This window comes from Chelmon rostratus, chromosome 20, assembly GCF_017976325.1.
Source record: "Chelmon rostratus isolate fCheRos1 chromosome 20, fCheRos1.pri, whole genome shotgun sequence".
NCBI classification, from domain to species: Eukaryota; Metazoa; Chordata; class Actinopteri; order Chaetodontiformes; family Chaetodontidae; genus Chelmon; species Chelmon rostratus.
Genome location: NC_055677.1, coordinates 6,173,268 through 6,192,920, shown reverse-complemented (window position 1 = coordinate 6,192,920; position 19,653 = coordinate 6,173,268). Strand labels below are relative to the sequence as shown.

General features: G+C 41.4%; 2 protein-coding genes and 1 long non-coding RNA gene across 3 annotated transcripts; 2 read left to right on the top strand and 1 right to left on the bottom strand.

Moving 5' to 3' along the window:
* Positions 1 to 336: 336 nt before the first annotated feature.
* On the top strand, positions 337 to 9,251 carry LOC121623932 (ADP-ribosyl cyclase/cyclic ADP-ribose hydrolase 1-like). The gene is made up of 8 exons (XM_041961474.1): positions 337 to 609; positions 2,036 to 2,162; positions 2,275 to 2,410; positions 5,369 to 5,451; positions 7,476 to 7,549; positions 8,445 to 8,531; positions 8,702 to 8,785; positions 8,880 to 9,251. Exons 1-8 carry the CDS (start codon positions 443 to 445, stop codon positions 8,926 to 8,928), a joined length of 807 nt encoding a protein of 268 aa, XP_041817408.1. The 5' UTR covers positions 337 to 442; the 3' UTR covers positions 8,929 to 9,251.
* A 1,333-nt stretch (positions 9,252 to 10,584) lies between these two features.
* On the bottom strand, positions 10,585 to 13,706 carry LOC121624107. Its single transcript, XR_006007856.1, has 3 exons — positions 13,629 to 13,706; positions 12,289 to 12,366; positions 10,585 to 10,638 (listed from the first exon to the last, which is right to left on the bottom strand). It is a non-coding gene; the product is annotated as an uncharacterized LOC121624107 (long non-coding RNA).
* Positions 13,707 to 14,586: 880 nt separating this feature from the next.
* Positions 14,587 to 18,837, top strand: LOC121624106 (TNFAIP3-interacting protein 1-like). The gene is made up of 10 exons (XM_041961722.1): positions 14,587 to 14,806; positions 15,696 to 15,814; positions 15,932 to 16,022; positions 16,221 to 16,295; positions 16,380 to 16,445; positions 16,557 to 16,676; positions 16,777 to 16,905; positions 17,028 to 17,105; positions 17,704 to 17,829; positions 17,935 to 18,837. The coding sequence occupies exons 1-10, from the start codon at positions 14,804 to 14,806 to the stop codon at positions 18,022 to 18,024; spliced, it is 897 nt and encodes a 298-aa protein (XP_041817656.1). The 5' UTR covers positions 14,587 to 14,803; the 3' UTR covers positions 18,025 to 18,837.
* Positions 18,838 to 19,653: the final 816 nt, after the last annotated feature.

The window sequence follows — 19,653 nt, the reverse complement described above, 5'->3', positions numbered from 1 at the left end:
CATCAATAATCATAATTTAATAACATATAATATACTTTACTCTGCATAATGAGTACTTTAGGATTTTGATTTTAAGCACGTTTTAAGACTAATATTTTGTACTTTTTCATTTCTGTATTGTGAGTATTTCTGCACTGCAGTAGTATCTCTGCCTCTGAGTACTTTTACCACCGCTGGTTAGTTAGTTATAAGTAATTCTTTGCACCACCTGTACAGGTCTTGCTGTGATCCTCGGCCTCAGGTTGGCCAGCTGTAAAATGACATGTAACAATCTTCATTGGACCAGAGCCTACATGGCCACGAGCCAGCGCACGTATGCGCACGCCGTGACTGCGCTCGTCCGTAAATAGACGCGCGAGCGAGAGAGACGTATCAGTGACAACAAACAGCAGTTTGACAGCCAAACTCCTTCGGACGGTCTGAAGTTTTTCAGGGTTTTTAAATGGAGCGTCCTCAGCAGAAGAGAGGGAGGAGACGCTGCGTTGTCCTCGCCGTCGTCGCTGTCCTGCTTCTCGTCGTCATCGTCGCCGTCGTGTTGGGACTGACGCTGCGTCAGGACTCACAGCCGCTCAAGACCACATTTATTGCGAGGTGTGAGGAGTTCAAACAGTAAGTGATTTCATTTTGGCTGTCAAAGTTTGTGTCAAACATGACCCCCAGGAGTCTCAGCCCGGCGATGGAGTGGGCTTCCTCTCACTTGGAGAATGAAGTGAATGTTACACTGGCCAGTTTGTTAGGTACACCAAGCTAAAACTAATACACTTCAACAGCGGTGGAATGTAACAAAGTAGATTTACTCAAGTACGAATTCGAGGTACTTGTATTTCCATTTTATGCAACTTTATATTGTTACATTTCAGAGGCAAATATTGTACTTATTACTCCACTACATTTGTCTGACAACTTTAGTTACTAGTTACTGTTCAGATTATATTTATGCATACCCTTCCGGTCCAGTGAAAACCACATAAATCCAGATTTTGTCATCATGGCTTGAGGAAATTCTCCTATTTCTTCAGATGAATAAACTCTCTAAAAAGCCTCTTGGATTTGCAGGAAAATGTGTAATTACAAAGCTGAAAACAGGCTGTTTTTCTGACTTTTTAGAGATACGTGGTTCTCACAGGACAGCAATAATGCAAACACGTTTAGACTTATAGAAAATCTTATAGAAAATGATGCATCACTGTAGATTAAACTAGCAAACGGTGTATAAAGTAATTAAAATGAGCTCAACTTTAACAGCCACAGCAGTAAAATGCAACATTAATGCAGAAGTAACATTAATCCACAAACATCAGATTTAACAGTAAAACACTGTCAGAGAAATTTCACTGCACAATAAGTACTTTTACTTACTTCATATTATAAGTACATTTCAACACCTGTCTAAAAACAAGTTTCAACAGACGTATTACCTTCATGAGAGTGAAGATTAATTGCATGACTGTTGCATTAGACTGCATTCGTTTTTCTAGCTCTACCTAATAACTGACTAACCTCTGTAGTGCAAATCAAAATGCAGAAGTTGTGATTTAAAAGCTTCAGCAATCTTGGGAAGTGTGACTCTTCACTTGTGTTAGAATGAAGAGGGAGGGGTTCAACAACAAGTATCTGAAAGTGAATTTAATGCTGCTGGAGTTCTGCCCGAGGTTTGGTCTCTTTAGGACTCCAGTCAGTGATTTAATGGCCGGTCTTCTTCCTGGCCTCTCTGCAGGTTTGCACAGTGTGTCCACTGTACATGCACTGTCACACAATGTTGTTTCTAGATACAGATGATCATTTTATATAAAGTCTTTCACAAAATGCTTAAAAAAAACTTACGTTAAGTGAAATAAAACCTAAATAAGTAAGATTCAAATGAACAGCAATGTTATGTTCAAGGAAGGCAGGAAATTTCAAGTTTTCTTTCTTGTTTATCAGTAAATCTGTAAATAAACTGTAGTTCAACCACAGCCCACCATCACATGTGGTCCTGCACTTTATTTTTTTCCACCAGAATGAGGCTGATCCAGCGATGTTTTGTGTTTTTCAGATATGACTGTCAAAAGATATGGGATGCGTTTGAACAAGCCTACGTGGGGCGGGACCCTTGTAAAGTCCCCACAGAAGCCTACGACCCGTTCATTGCCGCAGCCTACTTCAAACCTGAATGCAACAGAGTAAACATCACTCATCACAGCCACTTTCTGTGTGCACATTATCCACCCAGGACGTCTTTTATAATCAGATGAATGATTTTAACAATGTGGCATGAACTGTTTTTTGGGTTAGATGATGTTCTGGAGCAAAACGAAGGATGTGGTCCATGACTTCACCGAGACGAACAATTGTTTCGTCACCCTGGAGGACACTGTGCTGGGAAGGGTGGCGGATGGTCTGACCTGGTGTGGAAAGGAGGGCAGCAGTGGTAAGACTGTTGTAGAGCTGGATTTACAGTTAATACAAAATAACTACACACATAGAAAGAAAAGCAGCAGCAGTCACTTAACTCTGTTTGTAAAGTTGTTGTATTTGACATCTAAAAGCATGTTTTCAATGATCTGTGACACCACTCACCCTTTAATCGAAATACCTCACATCCCCTTTGTGTGCTTGCCTGCCTCTCCAACACAAGTGGGAATAAAAGCTTCATAATAGCTGCTGATGTCAAATGCCAGAGGAGGTGATGCTTACAGTAATTTTTACGTAGTATCAAATTAAAGTGTGTCAAGTCAGGCCAAGTTTTTTTTTAAAGCCCATGGTTAACAGTTCCCAAACTAACTTAAGCTCTCTGAGAAAACACTAAAGTTCACACGTCACCGGAAGGCAAAATGCCATTTTATCATGCAGGTATGTAAAGCATTCTCACCTGAGGGGTAGGTGTGTGGTCGGGCAACACCTCTGGCAAGAAATATCAGAAATCATCAGTTAGGAGCTGCCATTGATTGCCATCAGGCCACAGGAAACAGGACATTGATTCTTTTCAGCTTCCTCCTTGCCAGGTTCTGCAACAGCACATTTCCAGACGGTGACCTGAAAAAACAGATTTTCTTTCTCACCGAGACTCAAATGAGAAGATTGACACCACATACATGTCCGTTCGCTAAATATGAAGCTATCGTTAGCAGCAGGCTAGCTTAGCTTAGCATAAAAACTGGAAACAGCTAGTCTGGCTGTCTTGGCAGGTGCAGTGAACTCTGGTGTCTCTGCTGGTTCCAACAGTGATGACAAGACCTCAGGAAGTAACTTCCCACGAAAGCACAATGTCTTTTCACACCTTCTTTCTTAGGGGGATTAAACAAACAGGATAGGACTTGTTTATCACCAAGCTTTAAAGGTGCTTCTAGAAAGACTTTGTTACCAGGCCAGCTGTTTTTTTAACGAATAGACATGAGTGGTGTCAGTCTTCTCGTCTAATTTTTTGTCAAGAAAGGGAACTAGAATATTCCCTCTGGGAAATTTTGAAAGGGACATGGGGGCTACTGCCGGGGGAAACCATCTCTGTCAACATACACAACCAGTTTCTACATGGAGATGTGTCTGGGATATGTGTGTCTGAATGTGTATGTGTGTGTAACTTCTGCCCCACCTGTTGATAATTACCTCTCTACCTCTCCTACTTTTTACCTGTTCCTGTTTTTTTTCGCTGTCGGTTACTTCCGAACAACTTGTGATTGTGACAAAACGGTAGCTGCTGTCAAAAAAATGATTACACTGTGAGATACGGAAAGGTCTGGGCCAGATGTACGTGTGTTTTATGTCCAGATATTCTTTAGAAAAATGACTAAATGGTCGATTTAAAAAGACACACTCTGGCAGGCTGCGACTCAGAAAACAGGAGATTGTATGGGTTTAAATGGAGCAACAGAGCAGGGCAGCTGGTGCAAGATCCCTCTATATTTAAATTTGGTGGGGGCTTAACCTTTAAAATTGAACTTTTACGAGAGAAGAAAGGTTTGTCAACAAAAAGATGCAACAATTATGTGTCGCCTATTCACCGTTTGGATTTTACGGCAATTTTAGAAACAAATTTCAGGCTATTTCTCACTGGCTCTTTCACTCTAACTGATGAGGTCATCCACTCTAAGGGGAGAAATTCTGAGCATTTTGTTGAGAAACTTTATGGTCTTCAGATGGTCATAGCTCGAAAACCGTAAGAGATATCAAAAAATGTGTCGATGTTCATTTTGAGCCGACAAAATTATCTACGTTTTAAAGTTTGAATGAAATCTCTAGGAGAAAGTATGGCGAAGCAGTGGACAATTAAAAAAGACTGATTAATGAATTGGTCCCAGCTGTGGCTCTGGCTTCAGCTCAGAGGTTGCCATGACAACTTGAGGTGGTTAGAAACAGGCAGTATTGCGTGAGATTTGGGTTTGGCGCACCTCCTGAACTAAAGCCTTGTGTGAGAGAACCGTACCTCCTATCAGAGTGTACTATAGATCATCGGACTCCTGAGACCTTCCTGAGTAGAAATGTGTGCAAATTTTATTCCTTGGACAACAACTTTTCTTTTTATGGTGATCTAAAGACAGGTGGCATTTCTGCTTTTCTCCAAAAACAGCTCTGAATTTTAACATTAGAGTTAATGGAGAGCAGGAGGGAGCTGCCTGCACAATAAGTCTCACTATTTAAATTCAGTAAGTCTCTGCTTTTTGGGGGGACATCAGATGAAAGAAGACAAGTTTGTCTACAAAGGTCTATTAAATCATGTGTGTAGAGTGTAATTTGTGGCCGTAGGGACGAGAAAAAGAGAACATTTTCAGAGAATTTTTAGACTCTCTCCAACTCTAGCTGGTGATGTCACCCACTCTAGCATGAACATTCCGCGCAATACACACCCATTATAATCTCAAAATTTCACCCAAAATGATCATTGTCATTGAACAGTGACTGATCAAAAACTATAGGACCAATCAAAATGTGGATGAATACACAAATAGACCAGACTTGTGTCTACTGTTTAAAGTTTAAATGAAGTCTCTTGGTGAATGTATGCCTGAGCTACAGACGTTTGCAAAACTCCAATTTCAAACCTTTTTTTTTCGCCTGTCCCATTCATTCTTATGGAAAATTTATGGCAGTTTTTCGCGTCTTACGTCACGAAAAATGCGGATTTCGTAGAGAAAAGTAATAGCACACCGATCCCGATCAAACATCACGTTTTGATATATAATTTGTCCTACAACTCTTCAAGCTGTAGGACGAATTAGGGGACGTCATAGTGGGTTAATGGTGCTCATCATAGTGGGTTAATGGTGTTAATAGCTTCCTCTAGGCTGCTTGTTTCATTTATTTTATTTCTTTCTATGCATGAAGTCTATATTGTCTAACTATGGTCAAATGGCAAAAAGAAAAAGTACTGAATGTGTGTGTGTTGTCCTAGAAACATTCACGACCGGCTGCCCTGGATGGTCAGACTGCGCGAACAACACTGTTCGCTCATTTTGGAACAGAGTCTCAGCTGCTGTGAGTTAACAACAAGAATTCACTGGTTTATAGCTTTTAGTTTAAAACTAGCCAATAATACTGCAGAGGTTAAAAGAATACTAATATGGAGCACAAGGTGAAGCAAATCTCTCCTGAATATAAGTATAAGAGAGGAGAGAAGAAAAAGGTCACCCGGCCTGGTTCCTCATCAATGAGGCTTTGTGCTGGTCTCCATGGAGCCACATTGTGCAGCTCTCTCCTGAGCGAGCGGCGGCATCCCACACATTTAGAGGAGCCCCTGTTCAGTTTGTCTGGGTGCAGACGCAGAAACACAAAACCAAAAAACAGAACAAAAACAGCATGTAAAACACTGATTCAGGTTAGCTGCTGCTGTTAAAAAAGTCCAGCAGCCATACAGCTGGTGTGATATGAGGCAAATCTAACCTCACATCAGTCATGTGAGAATGTGCAGCAACACGAATGATCAAATCTTGCTTTGTGTTTTTATTTGAAAGTGGCCATAACTGCTGTTTTTACAATAAAAATGCGTCAAATGATCACGTGGAAAACGATGCGAAAGGGGTTGTGGTTGTGATGAGCCTAAGAAAAAGCTTGTTTCAGCTCACAGTAAAAAAAAAAAGCTACAAAAACCCACTTTACACCACCTGCTCCACACCAAACAGCAGGTACACTTAGCGAGTAGCTGGCGAACATGCTGGAGCCTTTAGCAGCGAAGGAGCCAGATATTTCCCTCAGGAACTGGTGGAGACCAAAAACAGAGCTAAAAGGGAGTGAATATTGGACTTACGTTCACCAGGTGGCCACAAACATGAGTCCAAATTAATAATCCTGTTGCTCCATAAATGCCAGATGTGTAACTAAGCAAGTGTTTGCGAACAAGTTCTCCATATCGACTTAAAAGGTCACGTTTTTACCACTGTCTTGCTAAGAGGCAACAAAATCAGTCGTTGAAAGTTTAAGAATAACAATAATTACACATTTCAATAAAATTAAGCAAGGTGTTAATTATGAAATTCAACACTTCAATAGCAACAAAGTCTATCTATATAATGATATTAATCACTTACTGGACTACTTGGATAAACTAAATGTTATGCTGCTACACTAACCTTCATTATAATCTTAAATCCAAGGCTAGCAAGCCTCTAACCTAATGCAACTTGCATTCAACATGAAACTGTGACATGACCTTCACTGACTGGTCACAGGAAACAGCAACTGTCACTCATCCAGAGCCAGCAGACTCTCTCCGGACCCTCCCCAGTAGCCGCTTGCTCGCTCATGGATGTGGATGTTGACATTTATATAAACATTTTGTAGTAGTGTGCAAGACAAACTCTGTTCTCTCAGTTTTCCAAAATGTCTTGCCTGCAGCCTCTTCCCTGTTCCGATTTCACTCAGACCCAAAAAACAGGTGAGGCTAATGAATCAGAGCCAACAGGTGTGACATCAGTCATGCTTCCTTTGGCCCGCCTGATCCACACCTACTTCTAGAGGACGTTAAGCCCAAAATAAACAGCTAAAACATGATGTTTCAGGCAACTGGCTTTTAAAATTGATCTAATTATGTTAAAAATGCAACTCTTAAGTGTCTTACTCTGAGCATTAAATAAAGCTCATAGGATAAAAAAGAAAGATATTCTTAAAAATATAAACAGCACAAGAAAAGGTGTTTTGCAGATTTCAAATCACTTGTCGCTGGTTGGAGCATTATTCCAGCCCTGAGCAGTGGTGCTCTTGTCGACAACGAGTTGTTGCTGTGCTTGGAATGTGCTGCCGTTCACCTACTTATTATCTCCTCTGTGTAATGTCGGCCTGTGTGGGAACATCCTCCAAACAACCTGGTTGTTTTCCAAACCACGCCAGATATGAAGTCAGTGGGAGGGCATTTTCAAAGTATCTGTACATTAGAAGCAGATAATAAGCATTTTCACTGAATTTCTGTAGCTGCTTTCATTCAGTAACATAACTTGGTAAATGTTACTGGGTCTGCAGTCTGAGTCTGACGATCATTTTCTTTAACATTACCTTCGTGTCTGTAGTTTGCAGATGCTGCCTGTGGTGATGTGACAGCAATGCTGAACGGATCCATCCCCACCCCGTTCAGTCCTGCAAGGTAGGCTGTCCTTTACTCCTTCCATCACTGTAATGAGTCGGTGTCGTTATTTCATGCAACCAGACATTTTTACAGATGCACAAAAGATGTCAGCATGTGTAGTTTTATACAAGGAACCCAAAATCAGCACCACAGTGCAGAGCAAACACCAGGATAGCAATGTCTGCATGCTGACCACTAGTTGAAAGGCTATTGTGACAGATAATGCATCGCTAACAGGAACAGAAAATCATCTTTCTCTGCACGACATAAAACTAAAAAGCTTGTTAGCTTGTTCTATCAGAGCTACACCCCAAAAGCTAAAGTCACTGCATGAGAAACCAGGAAATCCTCTCAGGAATGTCTGATGATTGATGATGGACCAGATGCTGTAGTTTCGTCCTAATATTTACAGTATCTGGTTTCTCAGGAAGACTGTGAGGATGTTGGCTGAATCAAAACACTTCAGAACTACTCAATGTTCTGGAACGTGCAGTTTGTTCTGTATAAGTACCAAACAATACAGTAAGTACTTTACATTGTAGGCTTATATAAGCTTTAGCGCCCTTCCGTATTTTAACATCCATCCAGCCAAAAGTAGCAACAATCTTTTATATCAAATTTTTCTTTGCATTCCTATATGATTGAATTTGTGGATTAAATGCAATATGGTATCAATTGATTGAGTGAAAACCAATCTTGCATCAAATCAGCGTGATGTCCGCTAATTATCCGTAAGTTCTGTTCTGTTATATCAAGTTTTATCACATCCTGTATGTTATTTTTTTCTTCTTCCACTCTGTTGTGTTATTCTAACCGTTGTTGTCTCCTTTTAGCTCGTTTGCCTGCTTTTGTATGTTTTTACATCACACGACTCGTGAACTTAACGTTATATTTTTTTTGTTTTCGTGGTCAGTATTTTCGGGAGCGTCGAGCTGATGAGGTTCAGCTCCCCCAGAGTGAGCCGCCTGAACGTTGTTCTGGTCACACAGACGAACTCAGTGTAAGGATTTCACCTTATACACAAGCCTGCTGCAACACTGCTGTCCTTTTTTTGAACATTTTGAACCTGATGATGGCATAAATGTTGCGCGTGTTCCTCCATAGTGGTTCATTTTAGGCGGTGCGACACACAAATGAATCCTAACGTCATGTTTTCTGCATCCTCCTCAGGGCAAACTGCACAAACGCATCTTTTAAGGAGCTACAGAAAGAGCTGGATGCAGGAATTGCATATAACTGCAAGGAAGTGGCCGAGTATGTATGGAATGTCTGTGAGGGGACGTGATCACATGCATGTTTCAGGCCGCATGCAGTTTGTTGACTGCATGTTCTTTGTCTCTCTCTGCAGAGCTCAGCTGCAGGAGTGCAGCTCCAAACCCTGTGGAGGCTGTTGGTGAAGGTGTCAACTAAATGTCAGATCAGACTGTCTGACAAGAGGAACAATAATTCTAACAATCACCAGCGATTGTTTTCATTTCAATTGAGTTTCTTTTGTACCTGTGGGCCAGTTTGACTCAATGTGAAATGCATCTTTTTACATAACATTTTTACAATATGACATTGCACCTTTGTACCTCTAGGGAAGCTTTTCATCAAGTGTGAAGGAGTTGTGGCGAAGCGTCATGTACTGTAAGGTGAATCACCAGCACTGCTATCCAATCAGCATCTCACTCCAACCTGCCGGCAGACTTTTTTCCGTGTTTGTAAATAAAATGTTAAAATGTGAGGTTGTGAAATGGTCTTTGGTTTAGAAATCGTGTGAAATCATTTTGATGAGAAAAAACACATTTTACATAAATCACCCAAAACAAAGAGACATAAAACTAAACAACAATTCAGTCGAAACCTTTGAAAGCTGCTGAGTTTCATATCATGATGTATGAAAATATATTTATATATGTATAGATATATATATATATAAAGTTGATTATTCTAGATTGATTCTTGGCAGATTAATTGTATCCCAAAAACTGTGTAAGTTGCCATCGTGTAAGAGCACAATGGAAATCCTGTTTTGCAAAAAAACAAAATTTTTCTCTGGCAGCTATTTTGCCAAATACTCAACAAATGTCAGACGAACATGAGGGAAATAACAGGTAAGGCTTTTTTTTTGTTTGAGATATTTAAGGTTTATTCTAGCAGTTAAAAATCAATGGGCAATAACAGCAAACTGCATCAATGTGTGTGCAGGTCTTTTTGTTGGGTTCAACAAGTTAAAGGACCTTTAGTCCCGCACCTGAACAGTCTGATGCACATTTAATCTGTACTTTCCAGAAGCTGCTGTCAGCATGTTTTGGTTATGTTTTCTGTGGAAGTGTGACTCCCTCACTGCAGGAAACACAATCTGGGCAAGATTAAGAGGAGTTTAACTGAATCAAGGCACGATATGTTTTTTGTCTGGTATAATCTTCTTACTAAGTGGCATCATTTAACTTGTTTCAAGCTTTATTTCCTGAATTATCTTAAGATCTTGATAAGACGCTGAGATTTTCTTTCTCGTTCTGAGGAACTTTGTTCCAAAGTAGAATGTCCAGAATTCTGTTGCTGTTTGAACAGCAATCAGCACAAAACTGCTTTGTTCCTTTGTATCAACACTAACGTATCTTCTAGTCTGACCGCACTACTGTTAAGATAACTGTGGGTTCTTTGAGACGAGATATTTTTTACTTGTTTTAAAAGTCCTTGTACGTGACCACGTCCTGTTCTGTAGGCAGATCACTTTTGTCATTTTATCACTGAGAGCTGATTTTTTTCCAGGCTTTTCATCATTGTAATTGTCGAGGACGTGTCTCAAAAAATCTCTCTGGTCCTCTGGGTTCTTTTAATGAAGCAATAGGAGAAGATGTTGAGTCCAAAAAATCAGTTTTATTCTAACATCAATAGAATGTGCAAGGTTACAGAGCTCTGGGTCTCGACTTAACCTTTCCCTGATCCACAAAAGAGTTGGGTCAGTTCATGAAGTCTGACACACTACCTCTCCCTGACCCAGTATTTTTATAGACAGAACATGACGAAATGCTGAAACAGTCGTCGGCTCCTCCTTGTTGCCGTCGGACGCTCTCTCCTCTGCTTGCTCATCTTCGAGAATCCAACGTCACCGCAGCAACCTGTTTGCAAGGACAAATCTAGAGAGACAACCTTATCCCTGACGCCAACCAGTTCTATCTTTAGTCGAGGGCCCCAAGATGTCTCCCATGCCAGGCCTCTATCTCAAAACCTCCTGTTCTAGGTCACACTGGCCTTAGATATATTTTGCACACAAAGAATCACTCCTCGTCTAAATCACTTCTATGAATAATAAAGGACAAACTGAACCGGGAGAAGTAGAATTTCTGTTGATTATTCAGTCACACAATCCATGAGCAGAAAATATGAACATGATCAACATATCAGGATCCAACTATCATTAATGTAAGCATATGCATGTAATCTAACTATTAGCAGAATATATGTGTGTAATCAAATGTATCAAAGTATAGGAATATGACCCACATATCCATCATAAGCAAGTAAACATGAAGCTAGTGCACATTATTTAACCAGAGAAGACTTCTGGACAAGCCTGCAGATGACAAACAGCATCGTCATCTGCCCTCTGAATGATTCCAACTAGAACAAGAAGCTTATCACGCACATAAATAATTTGTATATTAAACCTGCAATCGATTTTTCACCATTTACACTAAATATCTAATGTATGCTTTGTGTGCTTTGATGCTTCTGCGTCATGTGAACTGCTTATGTCATATGTACAGGGATATTCGTTGGGTGCCATGGCGTCATTGCGATGGGCCATTATTCCGATTCCCAGCCTTAAAATAAAAAAAAAGTAAACAGAACAGTGCTAACGGATTAGCTCTTCACTGCTCTTTCTGCACTAATGTGTGTGACCTTCCAGGCTAACTGCGGGGGGCTAAATTGAATGACGTTCATCAGACCGTCACGTGGAATGGGACGCCACACTCTTTTAGCGATTAGCTGTCGCACATGAGGTGAGCACTGGTTATCTGGAAGTCCAAGAACACGTCGCACGATGAGAACAGTTCTTTCTAGAGGTTCCTCTGCCTGGAATACGCCCCGAGCCATCGGATTTATGGTCCCTGTCTCCCCACCGTCTCCCTATCATCCTGTGTGCGAGGACAAACACCACCTGTTGCTGATTGGCTGGAATAGTGTTGTATTTTTTTCCTATTTATAAATCCAGGGTTGTGCACAGGTAGAACCCTTTAAATGCACAGACAGAAGGGACAGCTTGTAGACTTTTTAAATTTGCTCTAATCTCACAGCCAGCGAGTATCAACAGTCTTCCTCCAGAGTGACTCACCCCACCTTCAAGCTGTTCATCTTTCTGACCTTTAAATTACATGATCCACTTTAGCGAACACGTGCGTAGTCGTGTTTCCACTCTGATAACGCACCATTTTTGCTTTCTTTATTGCTTCACACGAAACCTGCTGCCTAAGGTTACACTAAAGGTGTATGCAAATATACAAAACCACCAAACCGCTGAACAGAATAGAAAGTGCACACCTGCTTTTGTTTTTATATTTGCCAGTGTAGGCAACGAAATGTGTTATCTATTGTGTGTGTGAGCTGAAGGCGTGTGTAGGGTGACACAGACAGGAAGTTGAAGTGTGTGTGTGTGTGTGTGTGAACCTTTTAAAGCGACATTGCTGCGGCAGGAAGGAGGAGGCTCGGCGAGCGCGGTAATGACCTCCTCTTTCCTTTCTAGTGTCTTGCTGCTGTGTCACACGTACCGTAAACAGGCTGCGTTGGTGCTGGGAAGAGACGTCCGGGGTTCTGTCGGCACAGGTGTTGCATGAAGAAGGCCCCCTCTGTAAAACCACAACAGTCAGTAAAGAGATTTAGTCACTGCCACTAAGTTGAATAATAATCTTTATATAGCAAATGTGACACACTTCCACATATTTATCTGTCGGGGACTTAAACTGGCTCATACAAAGTGCTTTACCATCATGCCATCATTTCACATGAATGTTTCATTTAGTTAAAAGCTAAAATAACTCAACCTGTCAATCAAGCAAGTTCCAAATGTTTTTAGGGTTTAAAACACTTCAAACAACAACAACAAAAGCCTGCAGGCCCCGACTGAAAGTGTGACATTTTAGGAGGTACACTTATTCACTTTCTTGCAGAGACTGCTGTAGTTATGGCCAACAGGTGGTTATCTTAGCTTAGCTTAGCTTAGCATAAAGACTGGAAACTAGGGGTAACAGTTAGCCTGGCTTTGTCCAAATGTAAAAAAATATTCCACCTATCAGCAGCTCTAAAGATCATTAATAAATCACATTTGTTTGTTCTGTATAAAAAGAACAAAAACAACAAGGTGTTACAGGCCAGACTTTTTCTTGGGGAGCAGCAACTTCCTAGAAATTTGTGGGGTTGCCAGGCAACTACCAGTGGCTCTCTTGAGTTACATTATACATGTTATATATATGTGTGTATCTATGTGGCTGCCTCTGTTTTCTCCTATTCAGAGTCTGAATGCTAAGCTAACTGGCTGCTGGTTGTAAGTTCATGTTTACCGTACAGAGGATAGTGATATTGATGAGAAGGCACAACCACTCTGCTCTGTCCGTGTGATAAAGTTATCACCAACAGTGACTTATCTTAGCTTAGCTTAGCATAATGACCGCAACAGGGGGAAAAGCTACACTGGCATGTCCAAAGGTTCTAAAAAATCTAGTAGTACTTCTATGGCCCAATAATTAACATGTCATTCCTTCTTGCTGTCTCTGCGCCAAGTTAAACTAAGCTAAGCTAAGTAAAGCTAAGATACTCTTCTGGTTCTAGCTTTACATTTATCATTCTCATCTAACTCTGCAAGAATAAGCATATTTCCCTGAATGTTGAACTTTATTCTTTAAAATTCTCCTAAACATGAGCCAAACTGCAAAAAAACAACCAAAACTACACAAACTCACGTGGGCGTGTACGCTAAAACATACTCTGCTACTGCTACTCCGACAGACCACGCCTTTAACTTCATACTTTAAACTGCAGCAGCCTAGTTTCTCTGTTACATCAGTGCTGTAATTTGTTTGATTTGCCTCAGACATATTGGAAGCATCCTCACTGCGCAGGATTATCTTTGATTTACAAGAAGCTGCAGTTCTCCAGGCGAGCAGGAATATCCCAGAACCCCCTGCGGGAACCTCCTCATCATCTGCTGCAATTAATGGAAGTGGAAGCCCCAACTTCAGCAAAGAAAACCCACTGTACCTGAAAAGAGTAATCAAGTTAGTTATGATGGTGTCATTTGTGTAGTTTCAGGTTGGTTGGATGGCCTTTTTTTAACATGAAGGAAGTGGTCTCACAGCTTTTTATGTGAAGAAATATGGAAACTAGAAGAAAGAGCCGGTGAGCATCAGCGGGTCGAGTCCCCCGGCGCAGTGCTGGTTACTGGAGGAGGAGCGGCGGCGTAGTTTCCCCTCTCCTCCTTCCCTGAAACGGCTCTGAGTCAACACCTTTGAGAACAGAAGATTGAGCAACATGAGCCTGCGAGATGTGTGGTTTTCCCACCACCCGCAGCACGTTACTGTACGCCTGTTCTTCCTCACTTTCATCCTGACTTTATTCTCTTCAGTGAGTTCAGTTCAGTCATTCAAGAAGAAAAAGACACCCCGCTGCCCGCTGTAAAAAGTGACCGAGTGCATTCATCTCTTTTTTCCCCTTTCACTTATTTTGTTATATTTCATTGCATTTATGTATGAACAATTATCTAAATTAATTTAAAATTGTATTTATTGTTATCTTAATTTTCTGTTTTTGTTTAGCATATTTCACTATTTTTAGGAATTTATTTTTATATTTCTGAATATATTTTATTATATATGGCAGACAAAATCGAGCAAGAAAACAAAATTATGAGGAAAATATATAAAAAAAACATCAGTCAGCATTAAAAATAGGAAAATAAAATTTGTGATAAAAAGTTGCTAAACATCAATGAAACGTAGATCGTGGCTTTGCGTCACTTCTTGCAGCGCAGTGTCAGATTTTTCTCTTAGTCATCGTTTTTCGATGAACGCATCGTTAATTACCGCTCGGCTGCTCGTACTTTCCTTTCCTCGGTGTGACCGGACACCGGCACCTGTCCGCGAGCAGGGAATCCCAGCAGCTGATTGGCCAACGCTGGTTTTAACACGTCATGCGGGATCCTCAGTATAACTAACATGAGGATCGAGTCAGAGCTTCACAGCCTTGTTCGGTGGAGACGTGCACGTGTCGACGACCTCAGAAAATAACAACATGGTGAGTTTGCTTTCAATTATCGATTAATGAGTTTCTGTAAAAGCTTTTATTAGGTTATTTTTTAGAAAAATCTTGTTATTAACAGTCTTTGTGTGTCAGTCTATTATCTATTGATTTGATTGATTCAAAATGCCCATTAAATCTTTAAAATGCTTGTTTTGAAGATGTCACTTTGAAGCAGTGTGTTTGCCATAAACAACTGATTGATTTTCAGTCTTGCAGCTGATGATCTTTTTATTTTTCAACTCATGCTTTAGCTCTAGGTAATGCAACTTACAATTTTTACTTCTGTTTATGACTTTATTAGACAGCGAGAGCAGAGAAATGACAGGAAGTGAGGGAAAAGAGAGACGGAGAATGATCTGCAACAAAGGTCCAGGCAAAAAACAGGGATTTTAAGGTTAATAATTAACCCCTGTCAACCATGAGACCCCTGTATAACTGTGTTCTAGATAGTCTCATGCTAGAAGGGTTTTTATGTTTTGACAGCCTCTACATGATTTATTTGTAATTATCTCCATAGATTCATTGTATTCATTTATTTCACAATGTATTTATTATTATTATTATTTTTTGTCTCATGTCTGTTGGTCTTTGGTGTGTTGCTTGTTTACTGTAGGTTGTGCATATTACACATTTGCTTGTCAACTTAAATTAGTATTTATGAGTCTGTTGCATTATTAATGACACCTGAAAGACCAGTTTGTATTGTTTTAAAACAATACAAATAAAGAAAATTAAAGATTGATGAGGAAACGACTAAGAGACATCAGCTGTATAAGATTAAAATTGGTAAATAAAAATGTTGGATTTTCTCATTGGTTTGTACCAAATGAATGTTAAAAGTGGGGCTGATGTCTAAAGTGTGTCCTCCTGTGTGTTTTGACAGTCTCTACATGAAAACACAGCAGACAGGCCGCCTGTGGAGAGATCACAGGCTGGTGAAACAGTCGCCACAGACAGAAAACAGACCTACAGACTGTATCCATCACTGCCAAACATAAACAGGTGAAGCACATCAGTACTTCCTGTGATTTCCTGTCATTTACTGTCTAGGTGCTGTTAATAAAAGGCTAAATAAATTGCCAAATGTTCATTTTTGGCGATGCGATCCAATGTTTTCAGGTATGAGGTTTGTGTGCCGACCTGCTCCGTGAGAGAAAAGCTGCACACGGCTGCACTTCATCATCCCGACAGCCTGCTGGGAGACCATCAGGTAACGTCAACAGACGCAACACTGGAGGATACGTCTGACGACCCCACGCCGTCACCCTCCGATTCCCTTCTTTGTGTTACTGGAAACAAAAAAAAATCCCAAAATGTGTAAAAGGAAGTTAGTGGATGCAGTCATATCACATAACAACCAATGTGCCACATTTTAAGTTCCTCTTTCTGTCTCTCTTATTTGCTTCAGGGAGAAGCGTCGGCCGGCAGCGCTGACGTCAGAATGAAAGATCAGATACTCATCTTGGAGGGGCAAAGGCAAGAGGTGAGTACATCTCAGAAGTGAGACTTACATTCATCCCCAAACACATGGAGCCTCAGCGCTTAATGCTCTCTCTCTTTTACTCAGCTCCTTTCTATTAATGAGAAATGGGCAAAGGAGTACCGAACCATGAAACAGTACTACAAAGAGCAGGTAAGAAAAAAAAAACGCTCACACTCCTGCTCAGTGTTCGACGGCTTCACTGGAGCCGTTTCAGTGCTTCCTGCTTCGTGTCACATGCCCTTTTCTTTGCCTGCTGCTCAGCTCCAGGATTTAAAGGCGTTGCTGCAACACGAGCCCAGTCACTTTGAAGAGGAGACGTGTGAGGAAAGAGGGAAGAGCATCACGCCATGTAAGAAAGTCAGGGACAAAGAGAGCACATGGGTAAATGAAGCCATCTTTTAATCCCCGGTACAATTTCCGGCATTTTTTAACACCGCTAATGTGCGAAACGTGTGTAACAATCCGATCCGCGTTCACACAGGCCGGAGATGTTGACATCAGCTCCGAGTTGCTAAAAGCTGAAAAGGAGGCGAAGGAGCTGAGAGCGCAGAACAGCACTCTGACCCGCAGGTGGCAGCATCAGCGCGAGGAGATCAAACGACTCAACAAGGTCAGCCATGATTCCAGCTTCTGCTATAAATGCGCCTCACATCAGCACAGAGTCAAGGTGTTTCGAGTGTTTGCCCCCTGCAACAACAGTGGCATTATAGCTACTTTCATGTGTTTGTTCAGGCTCTAGTGGAGGCACTTCAGCCTACGCAACCTCTCGACAGGAGCAGCGAAACACTACAGGATGTCTGGAAACATCAGGTGGGCTTTGTTCGTCAGCGCATGTGTGCGTAGTTATAAATGCTAACCCGTTTTCTCGCCTGGGGGTGACAAAATCGACACCACTCCCATGTCTGCACTCAAAATATGAAGCTACAGGTCAGAGACACTTAGCTTAGCATAGCATGAAGACTGGAAATAGGAGGAAATGGCTAGCCTGACTCCTTTAAAGCTCACTTATTAACATGTTACATGCTTAATCCATCAAACAGCATGTTGGGGTTTTATGGGGGGGGTCACAAGGTTACTGCAAAACCTCCCATTAAACCTCAAATTATTGACTTCGCTCTTTGGTTATTGGACAGATGTCAATCACTGAGCTTTAGAGGAGCTGGTAAGGGTTTTTACCTTCAGACAGAGTCAGGCTAGCTGTTTCCCTCTGTTTCAAGCCTTTGTGCTAAGCTAAGCTAACCAGCTGCTTCATTTTTAACACAGACATGAGAGTGGTATCAATCCTCTCATCTAACTCCAGGCAAGAAAGTAAATAAGAGTATTTTTCAAACTATTTCTTTAATGCGCTTTCAAAGAAAAGTCATGTTTGAATTCTTATATATTGTGTTTTTTTGTCAACCATTTTTAGGCTGAAGTCTACAAGGAGGACTTCTTGAAGGAGCGGAGGGACAGGGAGACGCTCAAGGACAAATATCTGGAACTAGAGAAGAAGTTTAGAAAAGTTTACAGCGAGCTTTGTGTCTTCAAACCTCAGGTACAGCACACTATTTAGAGTTTATGTGTTCTATTCATCCATTTTGCCTACAGTTAGTGCTGAATGGAGCACAAATACTTTAACGTGGTGTCTCTGCGTTCCCAGGTGCCTAAGACTCTGCCACCACAGCCTGTACTTCAGTGTACCTGCACAAACAGAGCCAAGATGTCCAAACCGGGAGGTCCGCCCAGTTAACCAGCAGCACACGCAGTTACAAAGACGTTAACAAACTGTGAAATGCCACAGCCTCCTGCTCTTTGTGTGATAATGTACGTTGCACTTTATGGAAGTCTCAGGTCAGAGCTCATCATTAGCAGACTTAGCTAGTTTATCAGCCAGGACAGCATCCAGGAAGTGGGCTCTGCTTCAGTCCTCGGCCGACGGTCTGCTGCAGGTCAAGCTTCAGGTAGCTTTTGTTGTGGCCGTAGCGAGGCCATTCCACCAATCCGGGCACTTTAGGCGACCTGTGTGGAGGAAGCAAACAAAAAACACTTAACCTGCGAAACAAAAACAAGAACCTCAAGTTTAAAGTTTCCCAAGAGGAGAAAAACCAGCAGAGTGACCTTTAATACTCTACCCCTTGCGTGCAAAGCTTTGGGACACATGTCCTTTGGGAGATGGCAGTTATTGCACAGCCCAAACACTATTGACAGGGATAATGTTTGTGAAAGGAGCAAAATGAATGAGGCCTCTTCCTGTTTCCAGTACCTGTGACCACAATGTGGCCGGTAAGAAGACTCTGTCAGGAGGATGGAAACTGCACGGGTATGCAGACACTTTAAGAAGGGGGGATACTTCGTCATTCTGTCGCAGGCATTCATTTAGTATCAGTTCATTTACACCTGAGGCCTGTCAAAGAGGAAATAAAGGGTTCTGGGAGAAGAGGAAAAAGTACATGGGAAGTTATTTTTACAGTCGACTTGTGAATGTTTGAAGATATTTGCTGGAACATATTCTTCCTGTTTCTGGTTTATTTATGATTGAAATAAAGCACTGCATGTGTGTTGACTTTCTTGCGCAGTCACTGACCACAACGACCAAAAAGTCTATCAATGCACGTATTAAATAGTCAAATGCAGTGTTCATAATACAACCACTGCGACTCCATGTAGGTTAGTGCTGGTGTCCTGCTGGTAGTAAAATACACACAGAAACAAAAAATTAAATCAAATTTTTTAAAAAAAGAGTCGAGAGTAAACTCTGGGAGCATCCATCCAGACTCATGAATGGTCAGTCCTGTCAGCAGCTGGTGTAGTGGGCTTCCAGTGGTGCCACTCCTGTCGCCAGGCGACAGGACCCACCCAAAAACGTGTAAAAGTCTGTCTTGAAATAACGAAAACAAGCCTGCTTGGATATTTGTAACCCACATTATTCCCCTCATACTCACCAACATGGACACTGATGCCACCTGCAGACTGTCCAAAGGTGGTGGCTGAATCTGGGTCTCTTTTGAAGGCTTTTTGATCCTGGAAGCTCCTGCTACCAGCTGCACGTTTGCCACCAGTGCTTATTTAAAAACAGCAAACAATCAGCCACTTGGTTGTGTAGTAAGTTCACACCTGGGGTCCGTTTCACAAAGCAGGTTCAACAAACTCTGAGTGTAACCCTGAACTCTGAGTTGATCTACTCTGAGATAGGAAACTCTGAGTTTTCGATTCCACAACAGCAGATTTGAGTTAGTTTGATTAACTCAGAGTAGGTTCACCTCAAGTTAAGCGCGTGCACCGCAACTTTAAAAAGACAGCATCAATGGAACCCCGATTTAAGGATTCACCATGGCAACGGGGAAGCGGAAGGCTGCGTACTTCACGCCACTGGAAATTA